This window comes from Micrasema longulum, unplaced genomic scaffold, assembly GCF_059751315.1.
Source record: "Micrasema longulum isolate JH-2025_06_02 unplaced genomic scaffold, ASM5975131v1 h1tg000581l, whole genome shotgun sequence".
NCBI lineage: Eukaryota > Metazoa > Arthropoda > Insecta > Trichoptera > Brachycentridae > Micrasema > Micrasema longulum.
In genome coordinates, this window is record NW_028277777.1 from 281,852 (window position 1) to 300,182 (window position 18,331).

At 30.5% G+C, this 18,331-nt stretch overlaps 2 protein-coding genes across 9 annotated transcripts in view; one reads left to right on the forward strand and one right to left on the reverse strand.

The window, feature by feature from the left end:
* Positions 1–9,454, forward strand: part of Hexo1 (beta-hexosaminidase 1) — a 39,984-nt gene extending 30,530 nt beyond the window's left edge. For all 6 annotated transcript variants that reach the window (XM_088228413.1, XM_088228414.1, XM_088228411.1 and 3 more), the window contains 13 exons: positions 1,339–1,475; positions 1,629–1,762; positions 2,199–2,304; positions 2,495–2,658; positions 2,971–3,079; positions 3,325–3,446; positions 5,360–5,600; positions 5,743–5,918; positions 6,024–6,125; positions 6,471–6,591; positions 7,044–7,136; positions 7,614–7,761; positions 8,456–9,454. In XM_088228413.1, the coding sequence (XP_088084539.1) occupies positions 1,339–1,475; positions 1,629–1,762; positions 2,199–2,304; positions 2,495–2,658; positions 2,971–3,079; positions 3,325–3,446; positions 5,360–5,600; positions 5,743–5,918; positions 6,024–6,125; positions 6,471–6,591; positions 7,044–7,136; positions 7,614–7,761; positions 8,456–8,540 (1,738 nt within the window). In that variant the 3' untranslated portion in view covers positions 8,541–9,454. The remainder of the gene's footprint in view (positions 1–1,338; positions 1,476–1,628; positions 1,763–2,198; positions 2,305–2,494; positions 2,659–2,970; positions 3,080–3,324; positions 3,447–5,359; positions 5,601–5,742; positions 5,919–6,023; positions 6,126–6,470; positions 6,592–7,043; positions 7,137–7,613; positions 7,762–8,455) is intronic.
* Positions 9,455–10,632: 1,178 nt separating this feature from the next.
* Positions 10,633–17,115, reverse strand: LOC148280422 (transmembrane protein 50A). Of its 3 annotated transcripts, none has more exons than XM_088228416.1 (5): positions 16,929–17,115; positions 16,709–16,840; positions 15,527–15,662; positions 13,898–14,025; positions 10,633–11,205 (listed from the first exon to the last, which is right to left on the reverse strand). In XM_088228416.1, the coding sequence occupies exons 1-4, from the start codon at positions 17,022–17,024 to the stop codon at positions 13,913–13,915; spliced, it is 477 nt and encodes a 158-aa protein (XP_088084542.1). In that variant the 5' UTR covers positions 17,025–17,115; the 3' UTR covers positions 10,633–11,205; positions 13,898–13,912. The 3 variants fall into 3 exon arrangements, with proteins under 3 accessions (XP_088084542.1, XP_088084543.1, XP_088084541.1); XM_088228417.1 differs by lacking the exon at positions 10,633–11,205 and adding an exon at positions 11,762–12,346; XM_088228415.1 differs by lacking the exon at positions 10,633–11,205 and having other exon boundaries at positions 13,797–14,025.
* Positions 17,116–18,331: the final 1,216 nt, after the last annotated feature.

The following is an 18,331-nucleotide window of genomic DNA, read 5'->3' on the forward strand; positions in this document are numbered from 1 at the left end:
CTCAATGCAGTGAAATGAGTACCACAAACGGTGGTAATATTGCGCCTGCCTAGTACCGATACTTTGCGCCAAATCTAGACATTGTATTTATATGTTCAAACAAATATTATGCAAAATATTATATTTTTTCACTACGAGATTACTACCTTTGGTAATGTGACATTTTTCTTTTAATGTAATTTTTTCATGTGATCACTTTTGACTGAAAGTTTCATTTGATAAATCTGCTTAAGCTTTTGGAATCAAATGTAGTATCAGTTAAGTACCTCAATTCTTTAAATATGTTTTGGTTCAGTATTTTGATTTTAATAATGTCTCGGTTTACAATGTTTTAAAAGCATTATTTTTTTAATCTTATTAATATAATATATATATAATGCTTTTTTGATAAAAAGCAGGAATCACATGAAATTTGAGAATACTTTGCTTCTAAAGAATATTTTTTTAGAACAAAGGAATAAAAACAAATATAACATAAAAGAAACAAAGTATCTTCTTTCAGAAAATAAACAACAAATTTAATATTGACTATTAAAAAAAACAGGAATCACATGAAAATTGGGAATACTTTGCTTCTAAAGAATATTATTTTAGAACGAAGAAATAAAAACAAATACAACATAAAAGAAACAGAAGTATTTGCTTTTAGAAAATAAACAATAACTACAATATTGACACTAATGAAACCATAGCAAATGAATTTTGTAAAAATATAAATGAAAATTTACGCAACTTAAGTGCGGTCCAAAGTCGAAGGTCCAATCTACCAAAAATGCTTTCTAACCGCGGATTTTTTTTATACATGAGTTTGAACAATCCTGTCACACATTTCCTTTCCTGGCACAAAGTATACCCGCCATATTACAGAATACTTTGCGACCAATTTTGAAAGTTTATATTACTTTTCCTGCTTGTTTTCTTTTGCTTAATATCGATAAATTAAAAATAATAATATTTATTAGTTATTTATACATCTGTGTTTTATTTCGTTCTTCATATTTTAGGCAGTACTGAAAGATTTTTAGGATTACTTTTAATTTTGGTGCTCGTTTAAATGTCACACCGGTTTTTAAAACAGTACTCGGAAAATATATTATTGTTGTGATTCTAGGTATGCTTCGCATAATAACCTGATAGTTTTTCTGTCATTTATACAAATAAAGCTTCTTGGTCATAATGTTTTATATTCTACACACAAGGGGCCTTTGAATATTACGGCTGTGTTGCAATTGCTTATGCACAGTAGCGTATTATATCACAAATAAACAAGAATTGCTCCCATATATTATACGCCATGTGGGCATTGATGATAAATTACAGTCCATATCCATATTTCAGAATTCAAGCCGAGGAAAGTGATGAAGTTTGGAGATGGGAATGTGTGTCTGGTAGTTGTATGAAGTTTCCAATAACATCTGAAACCCAGAGTACTGCATTAAGCCTTGGAGTATGCAAAATGTATTGCCATGACTTTGGTAAGTAGTTTTCAAATTCTCAACCTGATAACTTTTTTGAGTGGTGAAATTTTATGCTACTTATATTTAAGTATATTATTCAAATTTAAACACCTATATATAATTTTAACTTTGTCATAATTTTTTAGTATGATGTTAATGGTATTTTTTCAGCGAATATTTGGCCTCAGCCAAGAACATCTTTTAGATTAGGTAACAATATGCTTCATTTGAATCGAAATAGTATATCTGTTCTGATGTCTCAACAAAATGGGCCAGCTACAAATTTACTAAGAGCAGCTTCTAATGTGAGTATAAAAAAAAAAAAAAACTATCACTTTTTAAATTTACAAAAGTATATATTTATTTGCCTTACGAGAATGTGGATATCCTTTTAATTAAACTTTTGAAGACTTTACAATGTTTGAAATTGTGTTAGAATGCATGAACAAGTTTAATGCTTTTAAAATATATGATACTTTATAAGATGTAACTTCATTGCCCTCACCTGATTATGCACAGGGTACTAAATTAGTACACCATTTCAGTACAGTTTGATAATTTATAACATCAATGTGGGATGTTTGTTCTTATTTACAATATCAATCATCTTATTTTGACCTATCCTATCCTTGTCTTCGTGCATATTCCAGTCAAATATTTTAATTATTTATTAGTCACTATAAGGCAGACTAGAGTTTTTTTATGAAATAAAACAATTAATTTATGATACTATCTTTCCAGAGATTTCAAAAACACGTCGAAATGATAATTCCTAAAGGTTCTAAAATAAATGAAGGCGGTAAAACAATGGAAGTGACAGTAAATATACAAAATATGGAACATGTTGGTATGTAGAACAAATCCTTGCATTGGTAAATAAAAAGGTAGTCGCTGCTTACATGCATAATTAAGTTATCAAAAGGGTTGAAGGAATTAGTCATACATTTGCTTTTAATATTAAAATCTTTCAGTTATCTTAATGTTTTTTATTTATATTATTTTCATTCTGGGATTAACAGTCTAATTTATTGTTTCAGATCTAACCCTTGATACTGATGAAGGTTATGCATTGGAAATTTCACCACTATCAGACGGTCGCATCAATACAACAATAAGTTCCGTAACATTCTTTGGTGCTCGACATGCTTTAGAAACTCTCGAGCAGTTGATTGTTTTTGATGATATCAGATTAAAGTTAATGGTTTGTACTTAAATTAAAATCACTTTTATAAAGATGTTTCGTGCCACATGAAATTTGATTTTAGTAATGTTTTCTTGAACAAGATAACAATGCAAATGTTTCATTACATGGCAAATTTCCCTAGAATATATGAAAAAATAAAACTTTGGCTATTTAGTTTTAGCTAGTTTGCCAATCATGGTTGTCTGTAATGCAACATTATTATTTGGCACTCAAAATTTATGTCAATCAAATATTATGGAGTAAAGACATCACTTAGTGTAAAGTAAGACAAGTAATACCTAGTTAAACCTAATATAATTCGATTTTTAGATTCCTTCCGATCTTCATATTATGGACAAACCCTATTATCCATATAGAGGTATTTTGTTAGATACTGCACGAAATTTCTTTTCAGTGGACTCAATAAAGCGAACCATAGGTAAGCATAGAATTTTTGCATTTTAGTATTTTTGAAATAACATTTAGATTTGCATTTCATTTTTCAGATGTGTAATAAATTTCATTTAAGGCCTTTATAATCATAAATAGCCATCTTCGATATTTACATAGATCTACGAAATTGTATAATTGACATGTATTTCTATAAACAGTGTATCATAAAACTTTTATTTACTTATTGTATAGTTTCATGTTTACCTAAAAAACCAATTGTATTTTTTTTAGATGCAATGGGCACATCCAAATTAAATCGTTTCCACTGGCATATTACGGATTCTCACAGCTTCCCATTTGTTTCTAAGAAACAACCAAACTTAAGTAAATTTGGTTCAATTACAACAAATAAGGTTTGATCATTTTTTTACATTTTTTGTTTGCAATTAATTTAATTCTCGATTTGTAAAAAAATCTCCCTCCTAATTGCGTTTATTACTTCTTAAGGTGTTTGATTTTAATGGTATCTAAAGTGATTTTAACATTTGAAAAAATAAAAATGCAATCGAATATATATTTAAGTAAAACCTAAAATATATGAACAAACATACATTATATTTATAGAAATGGTATGTTTGTTTTTTAAAGGTGATTTTAAACGAAAATATGAAACTAATTATTCATAGATGGCACTTTTATCATTTATTACGTTTATTTTCAATGGAAATTTAAAAAAACTTGGTTTGCGGAAACTTTACACTATATTGATTGTAGAAAATACCAATATTATTTAGGTCCTTTTCACAAAATGGTGTTCAAAACAAAAAAGAACTTCTCTTATTCTTCATGTTTATTTTCAATGGAAAATTTACAAAACTTGGTTTATTTATATATACGCCCAACGCCCATTTTTATGGACACATTTATACATAGAAAATTATTATAAAAAAAGTAGAAAGACTAAATAGTTTATAGTAGACTTTATGGGAGTGGAAGCGGGAGAGAGGTGTTTATAATTGAATTTGATTCAGTGATCGTTTGAAATAAGAACTTGTTATCAAAGAAATCAAGACTGGTATGTTTGTTGGCAGATCTAAGAATTCTGGGCATAGGGGAATGAAAACCATAGTTAGTTCTATGGTTATCGGTATGAAAGAGTAAGTTTTGTCTGAGGTTTCTAGTTGGGATATTTAATTTTATCGAGTTCAGTAGTTCAGGCGCATCAAAGAGTGAGTTGAGAATTTTGATAGGACTATAAGGTCGGATTTATTTCGACATTCTTGAAGAGAAGATATATTCAAGGTAGTTTCTAACTCATTATACGTATATAGGTCTCTGGATAAGCCCAACCTCCTGCCTATCTTTCTCAAAAATTGATGTTGAACTGATTCAATATTCTTGATGTGAACATCATACTATGGAGACCAGATAACAGAGGAATACTCTAGGTGCGGGCTAACTAGGGAACAGAAGAGAGTTTTAGGCTATTGATATTTTTGAAGTCAGCTGTGCTTCTGTTAATAAATCCAAGAAGTTTTAGGCATTTATTGATAACATGTTCAATATGAATTGTAAAAGAAAGTTTAGTGTCAAGTATAATACCTAAATCTCATATACTAGACACAGATGATAATATTTTCCAGACAAAAAAATCTCATAACCTTGCACTTACTTAAGTTGAGATGTAGATTATTGGATGAGCACCAGGTGCTAAAAGACAATAAGTCAGATTGTAATAGTGAACAATCGGAAGGGCTGTCAATCTGTTTGAGAATTTTAGTGTCATCGGTTTGCGGAAACTTTACACTATATTGATTGTAACAAATACCATAGCAATATAATTTAGGACTTTTCACAAAATGGTGTACAAAACAAAAAATAACTTATGTCATTCTTCACATTTATTTTCAATGAAAATTTTACAAAACTTGGTTTCTGAAAACTTTACACTATATTGATTGTAACAAATACCATAACAATATAATTGAGGTCTTTTCACAAAATGGTGTACAAAACAAAAAATAACTTATCTTATTCTTTGTTTTGTACACCATTTTGTGAAAAGGACCTAAATTATATTGTTAAGGTATTTGTTACAATCAAAATAGTGTAAAATTTCTGCAAACCAAGTTTTGTAAAATTTCCATTGAAAATAAACGTAAAAATGGCATTTTTCAATAAAAAATTATAAAAGTGCCGTCTATTAATAATTAGTTTAATCACCTTAAATCGGTGGTTTGATAAAAAAAAGTTAATAAGCTGCAGACTGTAAATTTTATGTTTTTAAAGTAATCTATTCAACGATACTAATGAAGTTTATTTAAAGGTATACACAGAAGCACAAATACAAGATCTAGTTCAATATGCCCTGGAAAGAGGAGTTAAGATTATTCCTGAATTTGATGCACCAGCTCATGTTGGGGAGGGATGGCAAGGTACCAATTTGACAGTGTGCTTTAACGCCCAACCCTGGATGGACTATTGTGTCGAGCCTCCCTGTGGGCAACTAGACCCAACAAAAAATAAGCTCTATGATGTTCTGGAAGATATTTACTCAGATATGTTTGGTTAGTATTAGATTTTATTCACATTAAACCAATTAAGTATATTAGAACCTCGATAAATTGAGTTTAAAGTTTAGACATATATTCATACTTTAAAAAAAAATATCACACCATAATTTTCATTATGTAATATGTTGAATTTCAGAATTGTTTAAGCCTGATATTTTCCACATGGGTGGTGATGAAGTGAAAAACGCTTGTTGGAATTCTTCTAGTGAAATTCAATCATGGATGATACAAAAAGGCTGGGATTTAGAAGACCCTGGATTTTTTAAATTATGGGATTATTTCCAAAAAAGTGCCGAAAGCAGAGTTTATAAGGTTTGCTAAATCCATTTATACCTTTAGCTATAAATAGAGCTTGAAAATAGATATAAAGAATTCAATGTAATGTCAATAAAACTAAGAAAAAAATGACTATTTCAGGCCAATGCAGGGAAAAAGATTCCATTGATTTTATGGACAAGTACACTTACTGAATATCAACATATTGATAAATACCTAAGTAACAAAGACTATATTATACAGGTAAGGTTGATTGCAACATTTTATAAAAATGGAATATTTCAAATAAAAAAAGGGTAACTTGTGCTTTTCATCACCATTTCACAATAATTTCATCTCTCAATCCATACCCAGAAGTGTATAGGGCACTACATTAGCATTTCCATTGCAGCGTATTTTGAAGATAAGATAATCACTCGTGCTAAAGCTCAATCAAAACTATATAGCCTATACAATTTACAGTGAAAAATATCTTCATGTTTTCATGACGATGTTTTTCACTGCAAATTGTTTTTACCTAAATTTTTTTGATTTTACCTAAAAGCATCTGATGGTGCCATTTTTAAAGTTATATTTATTTTATTCTAGGTTTGGACAAAAGGTGATGATCCAGAAATCCACGGTCTTTTGAATAAAGGATATAAACTAATTATGTCAAATTATGATGCTCTTTACTTAGATTGTGGATTTGGAGCCTGGGTTGGAACAGGTAAAATTTTAATTTTAAATTTTCAGTAGGAAACGCTACTTAATGATAATAATCTTTATTAGGGATTTTGAGAAAAAAATCACATTTGCATATCAAAAATAATATTAATATAATGTGTACATTGATAATATATATAATCCCTAATAGTATATTATATAATCCCTAATAGTAGAGTACAATGTGCTATGTGTATTTAAAATATTATTCCTTTTGTTGCCTATATCTATGCAGGTAAATCCGTACCAAGATAGATGCAAGTTGTATCTGAATGGTTTGGTAACGGGAAGGGTATCGCACCCGCAGGCAGCACGGCAGGAAGCGACAGCAAGGCGATCCACGGTCACTCGCTCAAATAATCTAATCCAACGTTTTCCTTTCATTACACATTTAGTATTTTTTAAAGTGTGATGAAAATCTCTTAAAATTTTGCATTAATATATATATTTTTTAAGGTAACAATTGGTGCTCCCCATACATTGGCTGGCAAAAAGTGTATGATAACAGTCCTTCAGTGATTGCTGGGAAACACAAAAATTTGATATTGGGTAATATTCTGTTTATTTTTTTGTACTTTTAAAGAAAGTTTTGCTATACAACTAAATATTTGTATTGGTATTATGTCCAGAAATTAAAAAAAAAAACAAAAACTATTTCGGGTAGCAATAAACATTAGCGTTTGTTGATTTTTGATGTTTCAACAGTAATAAAATGAAAAAGTAATGTCAAAAGTAATAGTTTAGTTAACATTTTTTCTAGCATTCACATTAATATAGGAATAGAAATGAATTAAATGCAATGCAAGTGAATTCTTTATAAACCAAAGAGAATATTTACTTAAACATACTTCACTATTCACTTATTAAAAATAAACATAAATGTCGATTGATATTAATGAGTATATCAGTATACAAATCATTTTAGAACAAATTGTAATATTAGGGTGATATTCCTAATTTCTGAAGAATGTCATAATCACATAAAAGTTTTTACAAATATATTTCATTTTATTATTAACCTTGTAGGAGGAGAAGCTGCCCTTTGGTCTGAACAAGCAGATTCATCCAGTTTGGACAATAGGCTTTGGCCTCGTGCTGGGGCTTTAGCTGAACGCCTTTGGGCTGAACCAGACTCTGATTGGAGAAGTGCCGAGAAGAGGTTCCTCCATTATAGGTCAGTTAAACATATAATCATATAAAGCAGGTTGTGGTCCCATGATAGTGTTGTGGACTAACGGATTAAATGTTTGAGGTTCAAATCCCATTCTACCACACTTGAATCCCGATTTTTAAAAATGGCCTGAAAATATTTGGATAAACAATAAAATTGAAGTTCTTTAAAAAAATGTGAATAATTTATATGCATTTTTTCATTTGAATTATAGGAGAGAAATGAATCTTTATTGTACTTCACAAATTAACTGTTGATAGATTTGGTGTGTATAATTTTTTAAGAATTATTATTAGTTACTTTGGCAATGAGTTGTTGATAAAGTAATAAAAATCTTAGAAGAGGGTTATGAAAATGATGTAACTTCCTATGTTGTATGGGCAAGGAGACGGGGATGTTGCGGGTTCCCAACTTTAAAGATTGGTTTCAAACCTAATAAATACATAATATACCTATTTGAAATTCTAAGCTAAAATAAATACATAGTGGTTAATAATACAAAGATTAAGATATTATTTTGGAAGCAATAATGTTTTTGAAAGTCTGAAATAGAGCAGTTATACAAAAATAAAAGATGCTTGTATGTTAATACATACAAGCTTAATTGAATCCAACGCAAGTGCTTAAAGCTTTTTAATAATTTTATCTAAATGTAGGAATGCCTTTTAATGTTTTTTTTATTATTACATTTTAACAGGGAAAGGCTAGTGAAAATGGGAATTGCTCCAGATACTATACAACCCGAGTGGTGCTATCAGAATGAAGGGTCTTGCTACGCATAAATCATAACGCATACATATTTTTTTTATGAAACTCAAAAACCAACTATTTTTACTTTGTCCAGTAAGTACTTGTACTCTTTATAAAAACATTGTCAAACTGACGATTTATTATTCAAAAAGGAAATAAGTGAAGTGTTTTACAATTTCAAAATGCATACGACAAAATAATATACTTTTTACTTCTAAAGCCTTCAAGTAAATAATTCATAATGTATTGTATAATATTGCAGCACTATTCACAAGGGCTGGTTTTCCAAACGCTCTCACAGCCGTATTATCTCGTGTATTTTGTATCTAAATACACGAGAAAAACTATTTTCTCAGAAAGTATGCCACAGGTGATTAGAAAATCAACACCATTAAATTTAATAAACGTTTTTTTACTCGAAAATTGAGAATACTCCTGTACCATTTAAAGCAGCCCAAGATGAGGTTTTTTTAAAATAAAGTATATGGGGTACTACTCTCGTATTTTATTTAAAAAAATAAGTGCCTTGTTGAGTTTTATAGCAGTGAATATTATCATTGATATAAAATTAAGTGAAAAGTTATATCAACAATAAAAATAAAAAAGGGCACATAAATAGTCACAAGGAACATGTAATTTTGATTTGAAAATATTTTGTATAATTTTTACTGGATACAGATCTTTATCCTGCAATACTTAATAATTTAAAACTTTTTTCATTATGTTTTTTTTTTGTTTACCATTTTTTGGTTGCCTTAAATGAATAAAAAACTATGAAGATAGTGTAAACTATTTAAAGAATTCTCTTACCTAGAAGGCCTTAAACACCATGCTGAATTTAAATGTTGACCAGGCCAGAAAATTTAAATGTAAATTAGTTATAAGATCATTTTTGTTTCTTTAAATTTAACTAATAGTACATATAAATAGATTTTGGTAAGTTAAATTGTTTTATTTTTTGCCTTCCCCATTAGACTCCGATACTATGTTTTAAATACATATGATTGTATTGATTATTTTTTTCTCTTATTTATGTATTAGTTTAAAAGTGAACCATATTTTGTTGCATAAATTAATTAATAAATTATATCATTTTACAAAAAGTCCATAAAAAATATCCATAAATATTAATCTGCTAGTTTGGCATCATATTTGTTCACATAATAAAGGCTAAGAAACAAATTCGGAAGTTGTGGTTTTGATTACAGCCGTATGAATCACCATGTATGAACACCGTGTATGAACCACTCCAGGGTGGGCAGATGAAGGCACAAAGGGGTAGGATGGACGTTATGAAGATACAAAGAAATAGGGGGGGGGGGGGGGAGTGATACCACCGCACTTGTCGCTTCCACTAGCTTGCTCAGGTAGTTGGCTCCAAGACCTTAACGTCAGAAAATCTCAATGAAATTAGTTTATTCCTAAAATCAGCTGAATTGAAGGAGAAATTTAAATAAAAAGAGTTTTAAGAAATGCAGATTATTGCCTTGAATAATTATGATTAACTGGATATTATCCCAACAGTCAAAAGTCAGTCCCAAGAAAAAACCACTCCACAGAGTGAGCCAGAACAATATTAACATTTTTTTATTTTTTATTAGATTATTCTTTTGATTTTTAAACGATGGTTTACTTTCGTTAAGTCCAAAACTCCTAGGATAAATACATTACTAAAGGTAAATAAAATTTCAAAAATACATTTTTTCAATGCTAGAACTATAAACACTACTTCAAAACATCGGAATTAAATTTAATTGCAGAAGGATTATTAGTAAATTTAAGACACATCGCCACTATACTGATAAAACTCTCTAAATGACGAAATTTGAGGAAACTAGTTAAAAATTATGTCATTTTTTGAACTTACATAAATCCTCCAAGGTTAAATTTAAAGCAAGTTTTTTTTTTCAAAAAACCCAATAAAAGTATTTAAAAAAAATATATATTTTCTGGTGAACCATCAATTCCATTTATCAGATATATTTTTTTAATTTCATCTATTGAAACTAGGGATGTAACGATACATAATTTTGCCGATACGATACCGTACATTAGAGTAAATAATCGGCGATACTGATACCGATATCGGTGGCTTAGTAGAAATAGAAAAAAAAAACTAATAAATAATGAATAATTGTCTTTATTCTACATTAAAGTTACCTATGTTTATTAGAGACTGAACCTAGAGAAGGTTGTAAACCAAAATGTTAAATTGAAATTCGAAGAAAACATTTATTTGTATGGAATAATCAAGAATATTATCAAGCAATCAAAGCGCTAATTAAGAAAGTAATTATCATTCAATTACACAAAGTGGTAAAGTAAACTGATACAAAAGATAAAGTCAGTAATTAAAGTTAAGTTTTGGTAGACTTTTGTTAGGAAAACAAAGTTTGTCCAAATTATTATCAGACAATCTGTTACGCAAATCATTTTGTATGAGACCTGCAGTTGAAAACAGACGCTCTGAGGCAACTGAGCTCAGTTGATAAGACAAGTATTTTTGCGCAAGTGTTTTCAATTCAGGGTATTTTTTATCTTCATTGCGCCAATAGTTCTTTGGGTCTTGTTTAATTGGAATATTTGGACATCTTATATACGATTCCATCTCATCTTGCTCAGGGTTAGCAGACATGTTTGATAGAGGTTTCTCTTCTTCTGCTTCTTCAATCAAACTGTCACAAGCACTCCAGATACCTATGAAAATCTTATTTTGATATCTTTGTGACTCTACAGGAACATAATCTACATTATTCCTGTTCATATTTGTAATTAACGAGAAGAGTATTCTCTTCGCCTGAATGCCTGTAGATTGAAGAGTGAACGTCAGAGCGGCAACGTCGCGCGCACATTGTTCGTTTCGCGCGCTTTTCAAACTCTTAATATCGGTTGTATATAATCGGCGATGCCGATATATCGGTATCGGAATCGTTACATAAGGAATTGAAACAATTTTAATGAACTATGATGGTTTCACGAGTATGTATCCTGTCCAAAATATGAATAAATAAATCCGGAAAAGACTTGTCGAGTCAATTAAAAATTTAATAGGTTTTATCAGTATACCGGGCGATATAAGAACGCCATTCAGGAACTTATGCCAAGAGCTTTCTGCAAGATTTAGACTAAGCTTTTTCAAAAATACATTTTCATAAAATTCTTGTTTATGAGAATGGGTTTTTTTTGTAATTATATTGTAATTAATAAAGTAGTGGGCACATAACTACATTGATTGATGGTAATACAAAAGGAAAGGCCTTCAAAATATATTTATCACATTAATAGTTTCACGCTACATACGAAGTGTGTTCAGAAAATAACGGGAATTTTCGGTTTTTGAAAAAAATAAATTATTTATTTGTCTACATTAATGTTGTCACCTTCAAAATAGTCCCTGATGGCCTGTAGCTCTTTCAGCGATGCGCTTTAATGTCATCTATGCTTGTAAAACGACAGCCCTTTAAGGTTCTCTTTACTTTTGGATATAGGAAAGTCACACGTCTGGTGAATATGGAGGCTGGGGCATCGTTTTTAGTATTATTTTTGGCTAAAAATTCACAAACTAGCAATGAAGTGTGAGCAGGTGCATTATCATGGTGCAAAAGCCATGACTTGTTTTGCCACTAACACGGGTGTTTTTTCAGATTCCTTGCAAACTGCGTTGAACTTGTAGGTAGTACTCCTTATTGACCGTTTGACCCCGTGGCAAGAATATTATGATGTACTATGCCATTAAAATCGAAGAACACAGTGAGCATCACCTTCACGTTCGACCGCACTTGTTGGCGATCCAGAATGTCTCCACTGCGATGATTGAGCCTCAGTTTCAACGTCATATCTGTAAACCCATATTTTGTCACCTGTTATAACACGTTTCAGTAATTCTGCATTGTCGTTGACTTCATTTAGTGACACCTGAGCAACTTTCATTCTCTGCTGTTTTTGTTAAAAATACAACAATTTTGGAACAAATTTTGCTGCCACGCGTTTCATACATTCGAAAAAATTTCATGGCATGAGCTAATCGATATGCCAACATTATCAGCGACTTCTCTGATTGTGATTCGGCGATCGTTCATAACCATATCATTGACCTTTTCCACGTTTTCATCGGTTGTTGAAGTGCTGGGGCATCCGGGCTGTTCGTCATCTTCAACATCTTCACAGCCATCTTGGAAATGCTTATACCACTCGCAAACTCTTGTTTTACTCATAGTGGACTCACCATAGGCCTTTGTTAACATTTCACACATTTTGTTACACTTTATTTAATTGTTAATACAAAATTTGATACAAATTCTTTGATCCATTTTTTTTTAACAAACAAAAATCGCCGAGCTCATAAAAACACGTCTAACCTTAACGGCTGCCACAGACAAAGTAAACAATGAATACAGCTGAAAATTTTAGCATACCTCAGGGGCATGTATACCAACATAATAAACAAAATGACAACCGGACTCTCCAAACCCGCAAAATTAAAATAATTCCGTTATTTTCTGAACACACCTCGTATTGTTATTTCCTTGAATACCTTAATAAAATGCATAAAAACGTGATTCCATGTAATCAAGAAGATAAAGCGTGATGAGATCCCATGTTTTTAGCGAGTTGGAAATATCCATTTGGAAAAGATTAAGACAGTTAAAATTGCCGGATATTTTAAAAAATGATCCCAGCAAAAGCATGTGATCTGCGTGACCTCTGCATGGAGATCTGGTTATATTTGTCAATGTATCCCTGCAGAACATTGCAGCTGTCTAGATAGAAAATATGGTTTAGTGGGAGGTAAAATTACATTTGCCACAAAGATAATTAATAATAATCAACATGTCTTAAATTCAACTCAGGTTATTAGGCTTTGGTGGAAAGGCCAGAAAATAAAATGAAAGGACATCTGTTAAATGAATAAAAAAAAAGAATTAGCCAAAAGAATAATGGTAATTTGCCTTAACTGATACGGGGCATTAGACTTACCCTTTTTTGGGATGTCCTTTAAAATATTATTTATCACAATATTACATTTTGAGATTTCTCGTTAAACATTCTCCAAAAAGTGTGTCCTGCTTCACTGCAAAATCCAGTGACCAAAGAAAAGAACTAGTGTAGATGATTTAACAATGTTCTCGGAACCTGATGTTTCCATAGGTTAATAGCTTTATTTACATGTCACAACTTGTCAATTTCATTATTGTGTTGTGACAAAGCATTCTTATCAAGATTAATTATTTTCTGTGGGATTTTTTAATTGATCGGATTATTCTTGCCAACGGATTAAAACTATCCGGTAAATAAGCAAAATGATAATTTATTTATAAAAAAGAGTTACATTTACACTAATATAACATTAAAGTTGGAAAAATAATTTAAAAGTAATATTATGTAATACCATATTATGAGATTATTAACCCCAAAGATCTTCAGAACGTCCAAATTTATAGACAAGGGATCCAGCAAAAATTAATGCATTTTGAAGAAAGAGACCAACTCCAGGCCAATGGTGCACATTGTCATCTTCTGTGAAGAAAATAATATTTTATAATAATCTAAAAGAAAAACAATTATGGGTGCATGTCTGATCATCTTGCTTGAATTTTTGAAATCATTGAGATACTCAATAATGCAGTGCTATATTATGCATCTGTCATATTCCTCAAATTGCTTTGGATAAACATAAACATATTTTCAGTTTAATGCATTACTATCTGTCATTTCTTTTTACAATAATTACAAATTATTTGAAATGTTAATTACTGTCCTAGAAAATAATTTGGAAAAAAAAACAGAAAACAACGCAGAATTTCATAAAACCTGTCGTAAAGTATAAATTTTGCATAATACTGATCGCGCATTTTTGATATGGAAAACCAGTATGTTATTAATGTTTTTATTTTTGGTGAAAAAATTAATTTAAGGAGTAATAAAAAAAAAACTTTCTTTTTGCATAAAAGAAGAAAAAAGTTGTAAAAATTCTAAAGAGGTCGTTTTCATAAGTGTTTAAGGCACCCCGCTGTACGTATCGATCCCTTTCACCCCAGTGCCCCATGCCCTTTTGGCCCAGTTTTCTGAGCGATCGCTAAATGATGCTCTCAACCAGGAAAGAAGAAGATGACAATGTTAAATTGGAAGGCTAAATGTATGGTGCCGACATTGCAGATTAAAGGTAAACTGAGATTTTCCATTGAATGTTAGTTCAAACTTTAAATGTGTTTTCTCAAAGCCGTGTTTTTCAAACTGGCCGGAAATATGACTAAACTAAATACGAACCAATTCATTTGAAATTTTAAACATATCATCTCAGATACATTCTCCATCGAACGTAAGTACGGGATTTGCGATTACTTACTATTTTTTTTTGTTATAAACAATTAATCATGTGATTTGTTTGCTTCAACATGAAAGTTTTCATTCAAATTTGCATTTTTTAAACACTGTATTTTCAAATTTTTGTGCGTTTTTATAGCTGTATATAATATTAATAAAAAATATTTTTTTGTTCTAGGTTGAAAACTACAGGAGAAGTCTTTCCAGCCGCAGAACAGTTTGTACAAAATATACTCTATGGTTTTGGGCTCTGACGCAACCATTTTCAATTATAAAAAAAACAATTGTACACTTCAAACTATGTTTAATAAAGTTTTCCAATTCGATTTTTTATTGCTTTCATGGTACCTTTTTTAAAGTGATATTATATGACTTTACCCCATAATTATCAATTTATCTTTTAAAATTTACAATACTGTTATTATTTATAAAACATGTGTTATTCATAATCTAATGCAAGTACATATGCACAAACAATTGACATAAAAATATATCAAATCTACTAAAAATATTGCTGATGAAAAAAAATTATGATATTAGAAAATATATTTATAAATTTATGTAAAAATCTAGCATGATTACAATCTACTATTAGAAATAATAAGTATTAGTAAAAAAGAAAAGTATTTGAAGTAGGTACCAATAATTTGTGATTTTTCACATAAAACAATATTTGAAGATGTGGTAAACTTACTAATATTGACATAATTGGCAAACAGGATCCAGCATGCAGCAATCAAGGATGCAAATCCCATCACAAATCCAAGGAATAACCAAAGACGAGCTCCACGGGGACCGAAGCAACCGCCAGAGTATGTGTCACCTCGGACCTGTAGTATAGAATGTTATTTGCTTGTTAAATATGAGGTAATGAGGGGACCATCAGCCATGCCTTTATTTACTTTACAAGGTACCAGGTTCTTGTGAATGAGGTTTTGACATAGGAGGATTCAGGGATGTTGGCAGCTAACAGAGACCTGGAGGCTTTTTGTGTCATATTTATGTTTGAATTAGGGATGCCATATTTGTTTGAATTAGGGAGTAGACTTGAAATGATAATGATGATGGTGAGTAGAAACCACAGAAACTTGCATAGTTTGGATACAAAAGAGTGTGGTTTTAGGGCTAAAAAAGCAAGCAATGAACGGATTGTGTTCTGTGGTAATGCAGTGGACTTCAGATTAAATGTCTGAGGTTCGCACCCTGCTTTGTCATAACTTTTTTTATTGCTCAAAAGTCATAGTAGGAAACGGCCCGGAAATTTAAATAGATCATTTATATACCTAGAATGTAAGTTTTTATTTTTCCAGAAAAAAATCAATAATTTTAAACCGGCAAGTTATGGAATTTGTATTAAGACAGATTTGTGTTTTTTTGTACAATTTTAGATTTAATAAAAAATTCTTCGGATGTCTTCACAAAAAATGCTCATAATTCAAGAACCGGTGAAATAAAATAATTCTTTGATACATCATTTTGTAGCTGAAATGAATACCTAATGTTATATTGTGTTTAAGTCCAAGATGCATCTGCAATATCAATTAGTCCTACTATCAAAAGGTTTATAAACTTGTTAATCAACGCAGCGGACACATTCCACTATTATAATTTTGTAGTTTTCAAAATCTAAAGTGTAATGTTTTAATATACCTACATAATAAACTATGATTAAATTATTTGCACAAGTGAATTGTAAGTTTACCTACCTATTTATTGATGTTTTAGTGCTTGAGAAAGTTATCTGATAAGTATGTAATAAATGCATCATTTCATATTTGATTTAAAACGTTTTTAAAAATTTTAAAAGTTGATTTAATCTTAAAGCTTATTAAAAACTCAAAGTAAACGGGGTTTAAAAAATCGATAGTCATATTACCTGTGCATTTGATACTGTATTAACCATCAATAACGAAAAAGTAGCAAATACACCACAGAGATGTGACGCAGCTGGGAGTTGTCCTGGATAAACAGAAGCAGCATCAATTATTATCCACCATCCTATAAAGAACTGCAAGAAATAATAAACGACGATGATTCACCATTATGATTATTAGAATTTAGAAAACATTTTCGAAAATGATTGTAGTTGTATTTACCAATGATCCAGCTGCTATGGAAGCTAAGGCATTTCGTTTATTTTCCGCTTGGAACCAGATGCACGGAGGGATATTCAAATTTTCAAAACAGCTCATATTGGCAGAATAAAGAATGCAAGTCCAAACAAAACGAATATTCTTTCGATCTCGACGACCGATGACAAAGTTTGCCGCAGACTGTCAAAATATTATTGCCAACTGTCAAAAAAGTACGCAGATAAAATCAAAATACTTACCTACGCAAAAATTGGGGTAACTTGGTGAGTTTTTCCACTTTTTTTATAAATTATATAAACAATAAAATTGGTTAAATTTTTTTGATAAAATGTAATCTGACGAGTCGCCAATAAGTATAATGTCAGAATTTCAATGAACACAAAGAATGATGATCATAACTTTTCATTATTAATGTAAATAAAAATCATATTTAAATAATTTATTTTAGTTTTAATTTTAACAAAATGGGTACCATTTACAGTAAATTTACCGTATTGTGTTTATAATATTTTTTTTTCAATTTCACAAACGTTTTATTTTTACAATTTGTGACAATAAAATTTTAAAAATCACAGTTTTCTAAGAGAATGGGATTAAATTAATTGGACATGATCGATTCGCCGAAATGATTACAAAACATTTCAAAAGCTTTAAAATTATTTTTGGAAGCCACCAGATTTGTATTTTACAAGATAAATTTAATAGGGGCAAGACCACAAATGTGTTAAGATTGATTAGGCGGTGGCACGAAGAAGAATAAAAAATATTAAAAACAACAAATTATTCATTATATTTACCATGACCAGATAAAAACTGGGTAGTCCAGTGATCAGGGATAACCCAAGAAAGTTTTAAGCGCTGCCAGATTGAAGGGAAAAAATAAGGTTACCCTCCCCGAAAGAAAAGATTCCCATCGCGATTGCCAAGCATCAAGAAAAGCATTTTAAGATATTAAAAAAAAAACCGTTTGAGACATTCCTTCAGTTGGGAGTAAACGGACGGCGGCAATGGCAGAGGAACGTTTTCTTTTTAAGTGAAAATTCACATATCATCGCTGGACCTCCAAATGTCAGACAAGACAAATAGAATCGGAAGTGCTTTCGTCGCGTATGTCTTATATGCTCTAGCAAAAGCCAGAAGAGGTTGCCTCTGTCCACTTCAAATAATTCGACTAAAATATTGCAATTCACATTGGTGTACCTAACAGCCAGCTGCATAGAATACGATGCCTAAGTAAATGGTTTTATAATAGACCATTGAAGTTTCAAAAGAAAACCCCCAGCTGGCTATGATCAAGCGTGAAACTTTGTGGCAAACCATATTTTCCAAATTCACAGCTTTTCTAGCAAAGGAATTATTAGACAATTTTTTCAAAAGAATTACACCAAGGTTTGAAATCAAATTTG